Source organism: Lutra lutra, chromosome 3, assembly GCF_902655055.1.
Source record: "Lutra lutra chromosome 3, mLutLut1.2, whole genome shotgun sequence".
Classification (NCBI taxonomy): domain Eukaryota; kingdom Metazoa; phylum Chordata; class Mammalia; order Carnivora; family Mustelidae; genus Lutra; species Lutra lutra.
Window position 1 is genome coordinate 2,735,221 of NC_062280.1, and position 20,721 is coordinate 2,755,941.

Genomic DNA, 20,721 nt, shown 5'->3' on the forward strand with positions numbered 1-20,721 from the left:
AAAAAGAAATGAAAAGTGATAGCACATTCTTTTCTCCTTAGGGAGTTGCCCCTGTAACTTCTACAACATCACACTGGCCAAATGTGGGCATGTGTCACAGCTCTCCATAAAGGAAGCTGGGAAATGTAACATTGGGCTGGGTAGCCTTGTGCCCAACCCAAAGATCTTCACTATCTAAAAAGCAGATAGTGGGACTTTGAGAAACTCTGTTGGTTTCTGCCGCAAGAAGGAAGCTGGGATTTGAGAACCAAACAAAATGGGTTGGAGCATTACCTGAGCCTCAGTTTCCTCGTTTATAAAATGTGCTGATAATACTTGCGCTTACTTACTGTGATATGTCCTGATTTTTAGGAATCAGTGTACTCCCCTGCTACTCGCTGCCACCTCGGGAGCACTGGACACTATTCAGTACCTATTTTCTCTCGGTGCTAACTGGAGAAAAACAGACATCAAAGGAAATAATATAATTCATTTATCAGTGCTAACTTTTCACACAGAGGTTCTCAAACATATAATAGAGTTAAATATTCCTGAACTCCCAGTTTGGAAAACTCTGGTAGGTGAGTATACAACACATAATTGCTTTATAAACAAATGTTTTGATTATCACTCAGCTTAGTCATTGATGCTTACTCTGAAATAGAGCAAATAAAATAATACGTGCATCATATTTTAAACAGTTAAAAATAATAAAATAAACATTTTTTAGTTACAACCAGAAATAAAAATAATACCGAGCTTTATTTTGTGTGTACAAAAGTAGTTTTATTTCCAAAATCAAAGAGTCATGACCCAGACCGTATCTTATACAATTATATTGATTTTTATTTTCCAACGTTCTCCAAAGTCCATCTAACTTGTTCTCCATCAAAAAAGTAAATTAAAAAACAACAACAACCAAACAAGGAAAGAAGAAGGAAATTAAAGTTCAAATGAAAAAGATTCCCTCCAGTTTATTCCTTCTTAATTTAAGAGACAGATTCAGCAACATTTTTCCTCATCTATTGATAAATGTGTAAAAAATTTTGCTGGAGATTTTTTTCCAAATCTGGGTTCAGTGTAGCCAGAAATATTATAAAGGTAAGGGCTACTAGGGCAATTGAATGCACATGTCTAATCTGACTCTCTCCCAAGACCCCACTAAGTCACACGAGCTCACAGAAGAACGTTGGCATTAGCAGGAGACACACACTCCGGAGGTGGCAGGGAAGGATGCCGCAGCCACAGAATATTGGGAACAGCGAGACAAGGACTTAGCAGGCTGGAGAAATCATTCCAGGCTAACGTGGGGACGCTGAGGACTTCTCAGCCCTCCACCGTGAATCTCCGGGGGCTCTAGGACGCACAGTGCCCATCGGGAATGTTCTCTGCTGAGGCCAGAAGAGACCTAGAGATACTACGGTGGGGACTCTCAACAAAAAGGAAATTGGGAGTCTGACCCAAGAGAAAAGCAAGGGGATTTCAAAGACGACAGCAAAGGGAGGTCCCAGAATGGACACTGTACTCAGGCCAAAGGGAAAATGTGGGAGGCATTCCCAAAAGGTACAAAGAACCCTGAGGAGATGAAATAAAATAAGGAAATTATTACCTCCAGGAAAGATAAAAGAAAGGAGCCAAAACTGTAGTACATTACGATGCTTACCTGTGAATAATATCATACAGGCGTGATAATGTAAGTCTGGAATATTAATTTAACTGAATACTATAAACATGGGGAAGGGGAGACAGGAAGTGGCCCTGCAGTGTTGCAGTGTTGAAAGAGCTTCTCATTCACCATAACATGAAGTCGACTGAGATGTCTCAGATGGATACGGCGCCGGGACACCCGGGTGGCTCAGTCGGTTAAGCATCTGCCTTTGGCTCAGGTCATGATCCCAGGGTCCTGGGATCCAGTCCTGCACCGGGATCCCTGCTCAGTGGGGAGCCTGCTTCCCCCTCTGCCTGCTGCTCCTCCTGCTTATTCTCTCTCTCTCTCTCACACACAAAGAAAGAAAGAAAATCTTTTAAAAATATTAAGATAAAATTGATATAGGGAAAATAAATGTATTTAGAAATATGGAGATATGTAAGTCACAGAAGGTATAGAGGAGTCCAAAGTGGTTAAATCTGGAGAGATGAAATCAGAAAAATGGAGAGGGTGAGTCAGGGAACCACTATATTTTGTTATAGACCTTTCAGTAATATTGAACTCTGAATCATGAGCATGTATTACTTCACTAAAATAAAACTAAAGCAAGAATGAAGCCAATTGGGGAGTGTACACTGATGGCTTTCCCAACAACTGATTTTAGGATGGGATAAGATCTATTTCAGATTTTCAACTCCATTCCACTGACTCAAGAAGTCTGAATAATTAGTTTCAAAAAGACTCAATACCTGATTTTGGAATTTACTGGGTACTGGGAACACATTCCAATTGCATCAGCTGCGAGATACTGGAGAGTTTCCAATGCTTATTTGCATGCGTATGTGTCATTATATCCCAGGCTTCTTAGGAGGAACTCAGAAGACCATCCTGTTACTTTTAAGAGAATAACTCATGTGAAATATCTCAATAGTTGGAGGAACCAGCCCCTGACAGGAAGAGCCTAATGGCACAAAAAATTCCTGACAGGCACTCCTTCCTGCAGTCATTGTTGGGAAGTGCTGATACTCACCTGAACACAACAATGACCAGAGAGCATGTGGCCATCGCCTCTTTGAGCCCTGGAGTAGGTCTCCTTGCTCACACGATGAGGAAAGGAAGCATTAGTCACAGTTTTTTGGACGTCTCCAGGGTTAGCTCCTGTAGAGCAGCTGAATGTTAAGAGATCCGAATTTTGAGTGATCTAGCAAAGGCAGGATTAGACCCAGATTTGCTATTATGAGGGGTTGGGAAAAGAGAGGCCAGGAAAGGATACTTCCATCAGGTTTTTTTTCTTGTACCGTGAATGTTGTTTAGAAGCATATATATTTATTTGCATTATCTCCTGTCTAGAGTATAAGTTATTTAAGATTTTTTGAAATGTCTTCTTCATCCTCAGGAGATGTATAAAACTTCATATATGATCTAATGGGTATTAAATTTTTATTGACAATAACGTGGTTTACTTTGCCATCCTTGAAACTTACACTCAAAATTTTTTCTAAAGATTCATTTGTTTTAGAGAAAGAGGGCTCATGCAAGTGGGGGGAGGGGCGGAGGGCTAGAATCCCAAGCAGACCCCCACACCGAGCATGGAGCAATGCGGGGCTCAGAGTCACAACCCCTGAGATCATGACCTGAGCCGAAACCAAGAGGCAGGCACTTAAGGGACTGAGCCACCCAGGTGCCCCCACACTGAAATTTTGTTCAGCAACTGATGTCAGGCAAGAGAAATGTGCGCTGATTTCCCAGTGGATCTGAACCTCATGACCCATCATCTAAGTCATTCAGACCAAAGATAAAAAATTTCAGAATTTTTGGTGCTAACTCTACAGATTATAAAACCTTAAAGACGGTGGGCATTTGCAGTCTGCTCAGCACCTCATCGAAGGCCATGCACAGAGGGAATTTAATGAACAGCTTTTGGTGGTGATAGTGGTGATCTCAACACACAGCTTCACTTGGCCTGTACAAAGCAGATCAGTCATTCCTACTTGTAAAATTATAACATGTGTTTTCCTGTTGAACACTTGCCAGAAATGTTGCATTGTGAAAGCTATAAACGACGGATGATGGCTGTGATGTCTTTGGAAGTAATTTGCTTAGCAAATGATGGATACTGGAAATACATTTTGGATGCAGGTGATGTAAAGTCTCTTAACTGTCTTTTGTTTATGCTATTTTATGTGGGGCTATAATTATGTTCAGTCACTTTAAAATCTATTTTAAGTTTTGTTGTTTTTTTTTTTAAAGATTTTATTTATTTATTTGACAGACAGAGATCACAAGCAGGCAGAGAGGCAGGCAGAGAGAGAGGAGGAAGCAGGCTCCCTGCCAAGCAGAGAGCCCGATGCGGGGCTCGATCCCAGGACCCTGAGATCATGACCTGAGCCGAAGGCAGCGACTTAACCCACTGAGCTACCCAGGCGCCCCTATTTTTTTAAGTTTTTATTTCTTCATTTGAGAGGCAGAGAGCAAGAGAAGAGAGTGAGTGAGAGAACAAAAGCAGGGAGAGCTGCAGAGGGAAAGAGAAAAGCAGCCCTCCCCCCACTGCCCCTCCCTCCACCCGGGAAGCCCAATGCAGGGCTCAAGTCCAGGGATCCTGACCTGAGCTGAAGGAAGATGCTTAACTGACTGAGCCACCCAGGTGCCCCTTAAAATCTATTTTTAATTGTAGAGGAAACTTTTTACTTGATTTTAAGTTTCCATTTTTCTTTTTTCTAAGATCACTTCCTTTACCCGACAAATATAGATAGATATAAATATTTTTATATATTAATTTATAAATATTATATATCTATATATTTTTTAAATTTGAACGTAGTTGACACACAATGTTATATTAGTTTCAGATGTGCGACTAGTGATTCAACAACTCTATACATATATTATGCTATGTTCCCCATAAGTGTAGCTACCATCTGTCCCCATGCAATTTTTTTCAAATTCTTATTTAAATTCTGGTTAGTTAACATACAGTGCAGCATTGGTTTCAGGAGTAGAGTTCAGTGATTCATCACTTACATACAACACCGCTGCTCATCATAGCAAGCGCCCTCCTTAACGCCCACCCCCCGTCTAGCCCATCCCCGACTCGCCTCCAGCCATCAACCCTCGGTTTGTTCTTTATCATTAAGAGTCTCTTATGACTTATTTCCCTCTCTCCTTTTTTTCTTTTCCCCTTCCTGCGTGTTCATCTGTTTTCTTTCTTAAATTCCACCTAGAAGTGAAATCATATGGTATTTGTCTTTCTCGGACTGACTTATCTCACTCAGCATAATACACTCTAGCGCCATCCCTGTCATTGCAAGTGGCGAGACTGCATTCTTTTGATGGCTGAGCAACTTGCACACCGCACACACACACTCCCTACATCTTTATCCATTCATCAGTCATGGGACATTTGGGCTCTTTCCATTATTTGGCTATTGTTGACAATGCTGCTATAAACATCTTTGTATATTCACTGATTGGTATTTTACAGGCATGTACCCCTTTGAATCTGTGTTTTTGTATCCTCTGGATAAATACTTAGTGCAATTGTGGGACCACAGGGTGGTTCCATTTGTAACTTTTTGAGACAACTCCACACGGTTTTCCAGAGTCACTGCCCCAGTCTGCATTCCCACCAACAGTACCAGAGGGTTCCCCTTGCTCCACATCCTCGCCAACACCCGCTGTTGCTTGTGTTGTTAATGTTAGTCATTCTGACAGACATGAGGTGGGATCTCATTGTGGTTTTGATTTGTATTACCCTGATGCTGAGTGATGTGGAGCATCTTTTCTTGTGTCTGTTGGCCATCTGGACGTCTTCTTTGGAGAAATGTCTGTCCTTGTCTTCTCCATGCAACACTCTTACAGTACCATTGACTATATTCCCTACACTGTACCTTTTATTCCTATGGTTTATTCATTCTGTATGGAAGCTTGTATCTCCCATTCCCTTTTCCCTATTTTTTTACCCCCTCCCTACCTCCCTCTGCTCTGGCAATCATCAGTTTGTTCTTTGTGTTTACAGGTCTGAGTCTGCTTTTTGTTTGTTTATTCATTTATTTGGTTTTTTTTTTTTTTAGATTTCACATGTAAGTGACATCATACAGAATTTGTCTTTCTCTGACAACTTTATATTTTATTTTCACATGAAAATTGGAAATGATCAAAAAACTTTCTAAATTCCACTTCTCTAAAAATTTATAAACTCAAAAATGTTATTAAATTACTTCCTGTTCTACCTTTTATATGTACTTTCACTTAGAAATTATCCCTATTCTGTATTTACACAATTTGTTTTTAAAATTAAAGATAGCGGGATTTTGTGATGAGCACTGTGCACTGTATGGAAGGTTGAATCACTCAGGGCCTTGTACGCCTGAAACTAATACTACACTGTACGGCAACTCACTGGAATTCAAAGAAAAACTTTAAGAAATAGCCATTCTTGTGTCTGCCCTGGGTTTGTAACTAGACCTGCATTTAGAACTTAGGCTAATTTCTTGCCCTCTCTAACCCTAATTTCCTCGTTAATCAAATGATTCCTACCTCACTGGGTTGTTTTGAGAATACAACTTTCTGAAATGATGGTATGTCCTATTTGCACTGCCCAGTATAGTATCCACAGCTCTGATGTGGATATTGGACACATATGAAATGCTCCATAAATATTTATTGAATGAATAAACGAATGAATAAAAAATACAGGTAGTACCCAAAAACCAACCTTTCCTATTCCTAGAAACATGTACACAAAGCTCTGTGTCCAAAAAGGGAACCATAGATAAGTCGTTTCATTTCAGGTGGATAAATAAATAAAAGCCTAATTATACCCGTTATATTTTTTGGCATTTCTAGTATGCTCTAGGGGGTATTCTGTGCTATCTTTCACATGGAACTGATACATAAGCATCAGGTGAAGCCAGATTTTTTATTTTTCACCATATCCGGTGATGTCCATCCTTGAACCAATAGTTATTCATGAAGCTAAAGTTGTTTTGTTTTTTTTTTTTACTAAATTCAGCACTTGTTTTCAGTTGTTTGCAAAAAAAAAATGGGTAAAATGTAATAAAATGTTCAAACAGTTGCACAAATCCGTCACAAAAATTGGATGAAATACCAAAACTGAACTCTGTGATATGCTCAAAGAATTTATTCATCCATCATGTTCAGCCAGAAGTTGGCGGTTCCAAGCTTTCAGTGGCCTCTGTGCCATGTAGGCTCGTGTGCTGTGTGAATATCCGATGTGTGCGCGAGGAGAGTTGCCGGAATCGTAGAGAGACAGAAAAGTACATTCATACAGTTTCAAATAATTTTATAAAGATTTCATAGAGTGATTTGCTAATTGTTTAAATGGCAATGACCATAACCATCATTTAAATCTCATCATAAGTTAACTATAAATGTTTACAAATAATTCATTTTTTTCTTGATTTCTTCATTATAGGTACCATTCCTGCCTTAATCAATCTATTGAAAGGCTCCAAAATAAAATTACAGTGCAAGACAGTCGGGTTGTTGAGTAATATCTCGACCCACGCCAGCGTCGTGCGAGCGGTGGTGGAGGCGGGGGGCGTCCCGGCCCTGATCCACCTGCTGGCGTCGGATGAGCCCGAGCTGCACTCCCGCTGCGCGGTCATCCTGTACGACGCCGCTCAACTCGAGAACAAGGACGTTATTGCCAGATGCGTGAGTTTCCTCGCAGAATCTCCCTTTGCCGGACGATTCCCTTCTTGGGAAGCTGGGCAGGTGCACGCCCGTGTCCCCGTGCCCGGCGGACTCTGGGGGCGGGCTCCGGGCCGGAGGACGGCGGCGGGGACCCGACCTGCCCCGGCCCGCGTGTGCCAGAAGCCGCGGCGGCGGCGGGGCCTGGGCCGCGGCCGTGATCTCCGGCCGGGCGGGCGGGACCCGCCACCGCTTTCCCCCCAGGGACCCCGCCCGCACCCGCGCCCGCGCCCGCGCCCGCGCCCGCGCCCGCGCCCGCGCCCGCGCCCGCGCCCGCGCCCGCGCCCGCGCCCGCGCCCGCGCCCGCGCCCGCGCCCGCACGCCGGGTTTGCCTCGCGCCCGCAGAACCTGGAGCTTCAGAAACGCGCCGGGTCGGCAGCGGCCGGCAGGAAGGCTCTTTGGGGGCGGGTTGGAGGGGAGGCCCCTGCGCCTCCCCGGACCTCCGCGCGCGGGAAGCCCGGGCAGTGGCTCTGGGGAAGAAGCCGCCACCGGCTCGACGCGGTCCGGCGCGGGTGGGCGCGCAAGGGGCCCCGGGGGACCGCGTCGCATCAAAAGCACGTGTGAGGCTGTCCCCGGTGGTGACACGGGCGGTGGCCGCGACCTCCTCAGCGCCAGGGTGTGCGTGTGTCCCCGAGATTCCCCAGGACACGCGGCCGCTCGGCGAGGCCTGTTCTGGCTGGAGGATGTGGCCCGACCGTGCGCCGGGAAGTCCCCTCCGGCCGCCTCTGCCCTGCAGTGTGTCCTCAAGTAAAGCCACCCTGGTGTCTGCTCCGTCCACCGAAGGTCTCCGTGGCTTTCTTCCGGCGACGCTTCCTCACGTGGACGGAGCTGTTCCGCGCGATAAAATGTGCCCTTTTTGTCAATGTACTGCCTCTGCCCTCAGTTCTGTCTGGTCCAGAATTACGCTTGTGATCTCGGTTTCCTTTGTGTTCTCATGTGTAATTCGGCTTTGCCCACTCTTTTTAACTTTTTTGAGTCATTTCCTGTTGGTCGGTTTGTTACCATTTGGAAAAAACATTAGAAAGATGGATACCCTGAGCCCACCTCTAGAGTTACTCTTTATTTATTTAGAACTCAGAAATCTCCAGTTAATCTAACAATTAGCCAGAGTTAGGATAAGTGTGTCCTCGTATACAGTATAGTTAAGTTTTGCTTTGTCATTCACTTTTTTTGAATATGGCTCATTTACATTTATTGACATGACGTTTAATCTTCGTTAATACTATTTTTTAATCTTCTACTGTATGGTCAGTGTTTTCTTTCTCTTTTTATCTTTAAAGTCCAGGACTGACACATCAACATTAGTTACCTGTTTTTCCTGGGATCTGCTATAACTTTTCAACATGTATATTCATCTTTTATTTTTGGAATGTTTTCCTAATTCATATGTTTAAGTATTTTTTTTTTCCTGTAGTAGCCTTTTAGTCCATTCACATGAGTACTTTTTGTGGGTTTCTAGATGGCAGATTTTATTCTAGATGCTGGGTGACAGCAGTGAGGGAAACAGACCAAACTCCAGTGTCATGGAGCCTATAGCTGGGAGTAGCAGGACAATAAACAACACAGATAAACCAAACATAGTACGTTAGGTGAGCAGAAGTGGTGAGGAGGAAAGTAAAGCAGGGAAAGGGGAGGGGGCAGTTGGCAATTGAGTACAGACCTCAAGGAGGTAGGAGTGTGTATCATGCTTTTCCGTCTCGGGAAGAGAACTCTAGGCAGAGGAGACAGTGCACAGTTAACGGAAGGCGGGATGTGCCTGGAATGTTCAAGAAACAGCAGGAAAGCGAAAGTAGCAGAGTGAAGGGAGAAGGGAGATGCTCAGCTGGGCGGTGGTGGACCACATCACGTAAGGCTGTGTGGGCAACTGTGAGACACCTTAGCTTCTGTGCTGAGTATGTTAAGTCACTGAGTGATTTTGTTCTGGGAAGTTCCAAGGAGAGATTTACATCACTTTACCTTCTGTTTTGAAATAGGCAGGCAAGGGTGGATGTTGCAAGACTGATTTAAAAACTATAATAGTAATCCAGATGACATGTAATGATGTCTTAGACCAGAACGATAATTGTGGAAATGATGAGAAGTGATCACATTCTGTGTTACATTTTGAAAGTTGAGTCGCCAGGATGTGTGGGAAAGTTGAAAGATCTGGAAGGACCTCAAAGAGACTAAGAAAGAATGGCCAGCGAGGTAGGAGGAATCTGAGGAATCTGTTGTCCTATCAGCCAAGTGAAGAAGGTGTTTCAAAGAGGAAAAAATGATCAATAGTGTCAAAGCTATCGTAAGGTGAAAGTCAAGTACTGACCGCTGAATTAAAGGACCATCTGTCTGTGCAAACACTAATTATTTGTGTACTGTATCACCTGTTCCTGTCTCGTATAGCTGTCTGTATTCTATATTCTGTAATTGTCACTTTGTCTCTCGTCCTTGTCCACTCATCATTTCAATTTATTTCTTTTTTCTTTTTTCTCAATCCTATCATGTCACTTGCTATGTTTTTCAGAATTGATTTATTTTTGTGTTGATTAAAATTTGGTTTTTATATTTCTCCATATCTTTCCTGAGCTTTTTCAGCTCTTGTTTCTTCTTCCCATCTCAAAAAGAAAACCTTTCCTGAGCTCTGATGTCTCTCCTGTGCATTACTGTTTTATAGAAGCGATTGCCTCATTAAGTTTTTCAGTGACAATAATATGCCACTTGTGGTTACAATTTCATCTATTTTGTGACAATATTTTTTTGATGAGCATTCTTCATCTGTCATAAGTTTTTCTATTTTTTTCTTAAATATATTTAGACAGATGCTGTTCTAGTTCCTTTATGATCATTACTCATCTTTGAATTAGGTAAGTTCTTTCTGGTCTGGCTATTTGCAGGAAGTATACGTGGGAAAGAACACATATGAAGTGAATTATGAATTATGGATTATGCCACGGAGTTGCTTGCATGGATCCTTTCCACCTTCCTTTTCCTTGAGCCAGCAGAGACTGGCGCATTGTGTCTCACAATGTGGATCCCGTTTCCTCCACAATGCGGAATCTGTCTCTTCCATCGTACCCACCACCAGATTACTTCTTCCAAACATGTCTTGTCAGTATGATTCGATGCTAATCTTTGCTTTCCTTAAATTTTGAAATTTTTTGCTAAGTAGACCCAGGAAAGAGCCTGCCACCATCCTGCATACCCATTCCTATTGTTTCAGACTGAGAATTGTGTGTTTCTTTTTCTGCTCCTCAAGGTAGAGGCAACTTGTTAGGAAAACTGTGCTCTGCTAGCATTTCCTGTGGACAGTGGCCATGGGCTATCTTGCTCATGTCTTCTGGTAACTCACACCTACTATTTGTGACTCAACATTGTAGATGTCTCCTGCTTTTATTGAAAATGAGATTACACTTCTGTTGATCTTTCTTAATGCTTTTGCATTATTTCTGTTAATAGAGGGAAATGCCATCTTTATTCCATTTAAAATTAGGAAATTATATTCACATTTAAAGATATTTTGTGTTGCACAAATATAATCACCAATTACCATTACAATGTCTGCAATGGCAAATATTTCCAAATTGGCAGTATATTCAATTAATTTTAATCAGTTGCTTTACTTTTTAGAAATTTATTAAGTGTTACAGTGAACTTTATTTTGGTGTAGAGGAGGCTACTTTATGCTCAAACTTATATTAACTGTGATTTAATGTGACATACCGGTAGACATATTTGTTTGTGGGCATTCTCTCCTACATAAGCAGATATTTATAGTGAGAGAGATTATGGACTTATGTTTTTAAATAAAGACTGAATAAATCTTATAAAATTCAATGTTTTTTTAATTTAAATTCAATCAGCCAACATACAGTTGCAGTGTTCAACAGTTCATTAGTTGTGTTAGTGTATACCACCAGAGCTTATCACATAACATGCCCACCAATTAATTTTTGTTCCTTTATTTTTAGAATGGAATCCCAGCTCTAATAAGTCTTTTGAGGTTAGACATAGAAAATGTGCTAATAAATGTAATGAACTGTATACGGGTGTTATGTATGGGAAATGAACAAAACCAAAGAGCAGTGAGAGACCATAAAGGCATCCGATATCTTATCACATTTCTGAGTTCTGATTCAGGTGAGCCTCAATTTCTGTTTTATTTCTAAGCGATCAGATATATGAACTGAAGCAAATACAGGTTGGACTTGTCCAGTAGGAATGCGTGTCCTAGAATGGATCTACACGTGTATAATGTAAACTAAATACCCGAAACACTCAAGTTCAAATGCTGGTTTATAAAGGAATTGACTCTCAGAGTTATAGTTTAAAAATAAAGTTTAATTAGACTTTTTTTTTTTTATAAATGGAAATACTGGCATAAATCATGAAAAGAATGCAGTTAATACGCCCAGGGACTTGAGTAGATAACTCCTTGTGTGAATGACACATATATTGGTCATTGGGAACCATTTAATAAGTTGCCACGAAAGCTTCAGATTCGCTGATATTGGATATCAGAATTCTAGGTCATCAGGTCATTAGGCCAATTACCACATTCTGAATTACGTATCGGCACAGAGCATCACAAGCTGTGAGGTAGCTCTGGTCTGCACTGCAGGCGGTCTCTTCGGTTCTGTAGGAATTAGCTCATTGCAGTGAGCAGACACATAACAGGGTAAGCCTCAAGTCCATGGTTTTCCCAAATTTGAGGGGATTAAAAAATGAGGGAAAGCTTGACCGTTTTTCTTCCTCAGTTTATCATCTTTCTGTTCTAGTTTTCCAGGAATAAAGATAGAAAAATGTCAGTCGGGGTATGGATGAGGGGGTGTCTCACAGAACTTGCTCTTACGTTAGAGCTTCAGAGTTAGTAACTCCGGTCTGCTGGGCACGCCTGGCTGGCTCAGTCAGTGAAGTGTCTGCCTTTCACTCAGGTCATGATTCCAGGGTCCTGGGATCGAATCTCACATCTGGCTCCTTGTTCAGTGAGGAACCTGCGTCTCCCTCTGCCTGCCACTCCCCTTGCTTGTGCTTTCTCTCTGACAAAGAAAATCTTTTAAAAAATGGTCATCTTCTAAGAACCTCTCTTGTATGGGGAAATCATTTGAAGTCCTTTCCCTTCATTAAAATTCCCAAGGTCATCTGCTCTAATTGGCCACATCAGTAACTAGGCTCCACTTTATCTACCACTGTGTAGCCCAGTGCAGGGCCTGAATTCAGGACCCTGAGATCCTGAGCTGAGATCAAGAGACAGACACTAACCAACCGAACCACCCAGGTTCCCCAACTGTATCATTTTTAAGAACAGTGTTAGAGACAATGCAAAGAATCATCAAATCACTATGTTCTGTGTTATACAGCCGAAATTGATACAACATTGTACTGCAGTTTTAAAAAATAGCATTATAAAAATAAATTTAAAAAATAGCATTATAGCGGCACGTGGGTGGCTCAGTGGGTTAAGCATCTGCCTTCGGCTCAGGTCATGATCTCAGGGTCCGGGATCGAGCCCAACTTTGGGCTCTCTGCTCAGCGGGGAGCCTGTTTCTCCCTCTCTCTCTGCCTAAGGCTCCCCCTGCTCATGCTCTCTTCTCTCACAGAAATAAATAAATAAAATTCTTTTTTTTTTAAAGAAGTTTTTAAAAAGCATGAGAGAACCAGCTTTTATGCTTATCTCAGCCGTAGAATTTTTTACTTGTTTATAATTGTTCTTTATTTTACTATTTCTGTCTTATCTCCTTAATTAAAATGTAAAGACAGAGCAGGGCATGCCTGGGTGGCTCATTTGGTTAAGCATCTAACTCTTGATTTCAGTTCAAGCCCTAATTTTAGGGTTGTGAGATTGAGCCCAAGTCTGGCTCTGTGCTGGGTGTGAAGCTGCCTCAAGATTCTCTCCCTCTCCCTCTGCCCCTCCCCCCTGAAAAAATGTAAAGCCAGGACTAGTTTTTCCCTATCCGTTTTCATCCTCCAAATCCTAGATGCTAGAACAAAGCACAAATTATAGAGGCTGTTTGAACAAATACATTCATGAATAAATTCATGAAAGAATTCATGAATAAATTCATGAAAGAAAGCTGTAGAAATAAATTGCTGAAATTGTTTCTTTTGGGCTCTTGCCTTATCTTAATGAATGTAACTTATCCTAATCTGTAATCTATTTTATCTCCTCATTCCAAGGAAGATAATTTTGGGGGAAAAAAAGTTAATCATTTTTTTCTCTTCATTTATAATTTATAAATGCCTCATTTATAATTTTAGTGCTTTAACAAATAATTCTCTTGGCTGTTAGCTGGGTTGTTAATGTGCAGGGGTTCAAAAAGGAATTTTATTAATTCCAGTATCTTCTTAACCATTCTCACCGACTCTAATTAAGATTTCACGCATTAAGGTAAAATGGCCCCAGAGCAAGGTCACGGGCAGTTTCTTGAGACGACGGATTTATTAACACCTCCTCAGTCTCGCCCTGGCTCCGGGACTTCCTCCGCTGCCGGCTCCGGTTGGGTGTAAGCCGTTGCCTCGCCGTCTGCAGGTGCCTATTTCTTGCCCTGCCGCCTTCTGGGCGCGCCTGCCCTCATCCCTGCACGGCTGCACAGTTCATCCTTCTGGCCCACAGTCGTCCTGTTCTGTGCTACTGACAAGGATTCGCAGGACCCCACCGTGGAAGTAGAAAGCTGTACAGAAACTACACAAAATGCTTTTCAACCGCAAACTGTCAGCAAAACTTACGGAGCTCGTCATCCTTCCTAGGCTGAGCACTGACACGCTCACGGCAGGTGTGCTCTCCACACTCCCTGCGGGGTTAGGTGAGAGACAGGACCTGCAGTCAGGACCTTCCAGAATCTGAAAACCTCGCAATTCAGTTCACAGGAACTTGAGATACAGACCATCTCCATTCTTAACTCTTATACAGACCAACTCCATCTAAACTCTTAAAGCTGGGGTTCCTCAGCCTCTGTTCTCGGTCTGTCTTTGTTGGTTGGTTTGTTGGTTGGTTGGTTGGTTTTTAATATACCACACTCTCCTAAGCAATTGTATTTACTGTTCAGAACTTCCTTGTGGTTCGGATCCACTCTTGCTGGCCCTCTGAGTCCCTGCTTTTCCTCTAAGCATTGGAGACAGTTTGGGTTATTGAGGCGCTAAGATAGTCCCTCTCCCTTTAGAATTTGGATCCAGTTGGTAAGTAGACACAGGAGTCAAATAGATGAAAACTTCAGCCTCACTGTTGGGAAGTTTGCTTCGAGAAAAGAGAAAAAAAAAATAGTGCCAAAAGAACCCAAGTCATGCATTTGTGATGACTGATTCTCCAAATTAAGAAATTTTGTAACTCACTATTCCTTTTTTTTTTTAAAGATTTTATTTATTTATTTGACAGAGATCACAAGCAGGCAGAGTGAGAGGGAAGCAGGCTCCCCGCCGAGCAGAAAGCCTGATGCAGGGCTCGATCCCAGGACTCTGAAATCATGACCTGAGCTGAAGGCAGAGGCTTAACCCACTGAGCCACCCAGGCACCCCCTCACTATTCCGAAATGAGCAACACACCTGAGTATAGGAATTTCGACTTTTTGGACAGACTCAGCAGTACAGGGTAAAAAAATGATCCCCCCCCCACACTCTCTTAATTTTAGTAACCTACTGGGTTTAACATTCCAAGTATTACTAGAGTTATATAGGTAAATGCAAAGTTGATCACATTTTTACCCTTTTTAAAATCATTCACTGGTTCTTTGTCACCTAAGATAAAGCCCAAATTTCTGTCATAGCTTATATGCCCTTCTAACCTAATTCCAAATAGAAATGACCTTCCCATCACTTCCTGTCACTCCCTCCCTTATTTTACTCTGAGTTAGTGTGGAACATATTGCTATTTCATACTTCTGGCCTTTGGCTTGTCCCATAAGGTTCAAGGACTTTGTCTTGTCAGTTCATCACTGTTTCTCTGTGCCTAAGACAGTGCCTGGCATGTAGTAGTTCCTCAATAAAGTATTTGCTGAGAAAACAAATGATTGAATGATGAAAATATTCATAATAAAAAGTTAATATATTTGATATGTGATAGGCACACATACACATGCACACACACACATACAGAGGCACACACACACATGCACAGAAACATACACACACACATATATGAACAATCGGCCTTAATAGAGAGAACTAACCTGAATAGTCTGTGAAAGCACAAGCACTAGGTTTCGAGTCTGCCCACTTGAATACAAAGACTCCTTCTGTACAGTTTTGACTTTGGGAAACGTGTCTTACATATTACAAAAAAGCACATGAGATCTACAAGGCTACTGGGGGGAAACTAAAATTTAAAACAAGCAGAAACAAACGAACCCAACTAGATTTCAAATGAATTATGTAAAGATTTTATTTTATTTTTTTAAAATATTTTGTTTATTTATTAGGGAGAGAGAGAGAGAGAGGGAGAAGCAGACTCCCTGCTGAGCAGGGAGCCCAACAGGGGCCTTGATCCCAGGACCCTGAAACCATGACCCAAGCCGAAGGCAGATGCTCAACTGGCTGAGTCACCCAGGCACCCCACATGAAGATTTTAAAAGAAGAAGAAAAAAATTAATAACCTGTGACTTTTGAACACAGCCCTTCACAGGCACCTGGGTGGCTCAGTCGGTTAAGCATCTGACTCTTTATCTCAGATCAGGTCTTGATCTCAGGGTCGTGAGTTCAAGCCCCACATTGGGCTCCAAGCTGGGTGTGGACCCTGCTTAAAAAAACAAAACAAAATGGGTGAACATAGCACTTCATTATATAATCTCAGCCTAGAGGAGAAAAAAGATAACTGCAAACATATCTTGGATTTGTATTTCACAGTGATATGGGTGAAACGGCTCTGAACCTGTGTTCTGAGTATTGTAGAACTGAACAAGTGAATAAATATGTTGATAGTATTGTGGTCTCGCTGTGAAAAGAAGTATACAGAATACGGGAAGGCAATGAAGAATCCTGTAGGGTTGGGCTGGAATTGGAAAATTGGAAACATACTTATTTTCCTAGTTTTGTCTGCTAGGAGAATCTAGAGGCAATGATATTTCAGTAGAAATGAACATATCTAGTACCCAAAAATCTTGATTTCTAAGTACCATTCCTCATTAAAAGAAAAGAGAACGTGAAGAAATGGTTCATTTCAGGGCAGGAGCAGAGCAGGTATGTAGTAAGTTTAAAACGTCATGACAGAAAGTAAGAAAAAGCTATAAAAATGGACGTATATCAATTTTTGCTAAATCTTGAGGGAGTTCTTGGACTTCTGTAAATTTTCTGTAAGTTTTAAAGAGAACAAATACAACTGGTTAATAAGAATGTATGAAACTATAGATTCAACAGTATCCAAAAATATGAAATAAAAGGAGACACAGTTTTTTGCTTATCAACTTAGCTAAATGTATGTATTTATTCTTAATGCTGGTATCTCTATCTATACTTAAAAATGTACAGTCACATTGAAATTCTTATACTCTGATTATGGAAGGGTAAAATGCAATTATCATTTTTGGAAACTAATTTACTGTGATATATTAATTGTATTACTGGGACTCTATATACTAAGGGAAAATCCAGGAAAGAAAAATAACTTTTGTGCCAAGATTTCTCCTAAATATTGTTTAGCACAGTGAAAAGTTGGAAATGACATCTATTTTGTTAAAAGGTGAATGGATAAGGAAATGTAATACACTCATTAATGGAACATTTAAGAGACACTGATGTTCATAAAGAATGAGAAAATGATTTACTGGTAAATTAAAATGTAAGGTATTGTGCTTATAGTACAACTATGTTAAATATGACTGTAACACTACTTAAATATATCTTTTCCTTAAAAAAGTGAATAAGACTAAAGGAAATACTTGCATTTGGGTGGTGAGAATATGGACAATTTTATTCCTATTTTTCTTATTTTCTAAATTTTCTATACACTCTCTAAGTTGGATTTTCTTAATAAGGAATCTAATGATAAGTTGCATTTTTATATTTTTAAAAGGTTTGTTTAACTGTTTCTTGAATTCATTTGAAGATGTGCTGAAGGCTGTATCTTCTGCCACAATCGCTGAGGTTGCCCGTGACAACAGGGATGTTCAGGATGCTATTGCTCTGGAGGGAGCCATCCCTCCTCTGGTGGCTCTTTTTAAAGGGAAACAACTTAGTGTCCAAGTGAAGGGAGCAATGGCTGTGGAATCACTGGCTAGTTATAACCCGTATATACAGAGAGCATTTCTGGAAAAATCATTAAGTAAATATCTTTTAAAACTCCTCAAGGTAGGAATTTTATGATAACTTGTCATTTTTCTTAGACAAAGTATTCAATACTGAATTTAGTAAAGTGAGAAGAAAACTAAATCCAACTCTTTTTTTTTTTTTTTAAAGATTTTATTTATTTGACAGAGAGAGACAGCGAGAGAGGGAACACAAGCAAGCAGAGGTAGTGTGAGAGGGAGAAGCAGGCTCCCCACTGAGCAGGGAGCCCAATGCCGGGCTTGATCGCAAGACCCTGAGATCATGACCTGAGCTGAAAGCAGACGCTTAACAACTGAGCCACTCAGGCGTCCCTAAAACGAATTCTTTTTTTTTTTTTTTAAGATTATTTATTTATTTATTTGTCAGAGAGAGAGAGGAAGAGAGTGAGCACAGGCAGACAGAATGGCAGGCAGAGGCAGAGGGAGAAGCAGGCTCCCAGACGAGCAAGGAGCCCGATGTGGGACTCGATCCCAGGACGCTGGGATCATGACCTGAGCCGAAGGCAGCTGCTTAACCAACTGAGCCACCCAGGCGTCCCCCTAAAACGAATTCTTGAATGAACTTTTTTTAAAAATGATTTTACTTATTTGTTGGTTGGTTGGTTGGTTTTAGAGAGAGCGTGAGAGCCTGCTGCGGGGAGCAGGGAAGAAGCTCAAGCAGACCCCGTGCCTGGTGTGGAGCCTGACACGGGGCTCCACTCATGACCCTGAGATCATGATCTGAGCCAAAATCAAGAGTTGGACACTTACCTAAGTCACCCAGGCTCCCTTAGAATGAATATTTTATAAAACATCCCTATAATGTTCAATAAATGTGCATTGGAAGAATGGAATTTTTTTTTTTAATAGGCATTTCAAACAGATGTTAAGGAACAAGGAGCTGTAACCCTCTGGGCCTTGGCGGGACAAACCCTGAAACAGCAGAAGTACATGGCAGAGCAGATCGGATACAACTTTATAATAAACATGCTTTTGTCGCCGTCCGCTAAAATGCAGTACGTTGGTAAGTTATTTCCTGTGCGTAAACCCGCACCACGTGGAGCAGCACCTCGAAGTGGCCGACGTGTTTCTTGCTCTTCTTGACCAGGAGGTGAGGCAGTCATAGCCCTAAGTAAGGACAGCAGGATGCATCAGAACCAGATCTGCGAGGGCAATGGCATCGCTCCGTTGGTTCGCTTACTGAGGATTAGTAAAATCGCGGAAGGCACACTTCTGAGTGTCATCAGAGCTGTGGGGTCCATTTGTGTTGGTTTGTAAAGTTTTTCTCCATTCTTAAATTATCAGTGAGATACTTCCCTTCCTCTCTGTCTCCACTGATAAAGCCCTAAGTCATAATCAATCTATAAAAGGCTTATTGTTTTTTATTTCTCGAAGACCTTAATGAGTAAAAATGTGGGTGGCTCAGTGGGTTGAGCCTCTGCCTTCGGCTCAGGTCATGACCTCAGGGTCCTGGGATCAAGCCCCACATTGGGCTCTCTGCTCGGCCCGGAGCCTGCTTCCCCCTCTCTCTCTGCCTGCCTCTCTGCCTACTTGTGATCTCTCTCTCTCTCAAATAAATAAGATCTTTAAAAAAAAAAAAGAAAAAGTGGCCAGTAAGTCTGGCTGTTCCTTTCATTGCAAAGGAATTAACGTTTGGGGATGTCTGTGAGAGTGTATAGAATTGTCAGTGACTGAGCTACCAAAAATAAACATTGTTCTTTGCTGACCTTCATGAATGCATGAAGCTGATTGTAGACTGTTTCTTATACATAAGAAAAAAAATCTTTATTTGTAGTTGATTTTATTTCCTCGAAAAATAGTCTAGCTGAATGAAGAATGTAGGAATTGGTTCCAAAAAGACTTTTTTTCCCCTTGCTTGAAAAAGCTACTTTGCCAAAGTTCGTTAAAGCTCCAAGACAGTCAGACAAAATAACGTTTCTTTTTTTAGCCAGAGCCTATGGTATAGATTATAGAGATTTCTAAAATTCTAATAGATGACAACATATATACAAAACTACCGTGTATGTGTGTGTGTGTGTGTGTACGTGCCCGTGCACAAATGCAATTTCTTCTCATTACTTCACTTCGAAGCTGTCTACAAACCATCTACTTTTGCCACAGACAAGGGGATCTCCGCGAGAATTGTGGAGGAAAACTCTTGATTTCAAATTTACTGGTTTAGAGTGGGTATACATACACACACACCTCCCTTTTTCTTCCTCCTCATGTTCATTTTTTCTTCTACACTCTTGAACATATGAAACATTTAAAATAGCTGTTTTAACGTCCCTGTAATGAGTTCCGGCATCTGTAGCATTTCTGGGTCTCTACTGGCCAATATTTTTTCCTGATTATGAATCATATTTTCCTACTTCTTTGCATGCCCAGAAAATTTTAAATGTGGGTTTTTAAAGACCTATTGAAATAGTTTACATACAATAAAATATTTATTTATTTTTAAAGATTTTATTTCAGAGAGAGAGCATGTTCATGTAAGCGCAAGCACACAGGGGGCGGGGGCAGAGGGGGGGGGTGCAGACTCCCTGCTGAGCAGGGAGACCCATGTGGAACTTGATCCCAGAACCCTGAGATCATGACCTGAGCTGAAGAGAGACGCTTAACCAACTGAGCCACCCAGGAGCCCCACAATAAAATATTTAAATAAAATATACAATAGAATAAAATATAAAAATACATTAAACCATACAATTTGGTGAGTTTTAACATGTGCATTCAGCTGTGACACCATCACAGTAGTCAAATAAATGAATATAGCCATCACCCCAAATGGTTTCATTGTGTGCCTTTGGAATCCCCCCCCTCTTTGCACTTCCATCCCCAGGGAACCACTGATGTTTTCTATCACTATAGATTAGTGTGTATTTTCTAGAATTTTCTGTAACTGGATTTTACAGATATGCCTTTTTCTTTTTTTTTTTTTTTTTAAAGATTTTATTTGTCAGAGAGAGAGGGAGAGAGAGCAAGTACAGGCAGACAGAATGGCAGGCAGAGGCAGAGGGAGAAGCAGGCTCCTGCTGAGCAAGGAGCCCGATGCGGGACTCGATCCCAGGACGCTGGAATCATGACCTGAGCCGAAGGCAGCTGCTTAACCAACTGAGCCACCCAGGCGTCCCGATATGCCTTTTTCTTGCTGCTTTCACTCAGCATAGCTACTTT

General features: G+C 41.5%; 1 protein-coding gene across 2 annotated transcripts in view; it reads left to right on the plus strand.

The window, feature by feature from the left end:
• ANKAR (ankyrin and armadillo repeat containing) overlaps window positions 1–20,721 on the plus strand; it is a 68,413-nt gene that overhangs the window by 28,786 nt on the left and 18,906 nt on the right. Inside the window, exons 10-16 of one of the 2 annotated variants that reach the window (XM_047720552.1) lie at window positions 352–560; window positions 3,662–3,766; window positions 7,062–7,303; window positions 11,284–11,452; window positions 17,346–17,587; window positions 18,415–18,568; window positions 18,653–18,814. In XM_047720552.1, the coding sequence (XP_047576508.1) occupies window positions 352–560; window positions 3,662–3,766; window positions 7,062–7,303; window positions 11,284–11,452; window positions 17,346–17,587; window positions 18,415–18,568; window positions 18,653–18,814 (1,283 nt within the window). The remainder of the gene's footprint in view (window positions 1–351; window positions 561–3,661; window positions 3,767–7,061; window positions 7,304–11,283; window positions 11,453–17,345; window positions 17,588–18,414; window positions 18,569–18,652; window positions 18,815–20,721) is intronic. The other variant, XM_047720553.1, reaches the window with a different exon arrangement.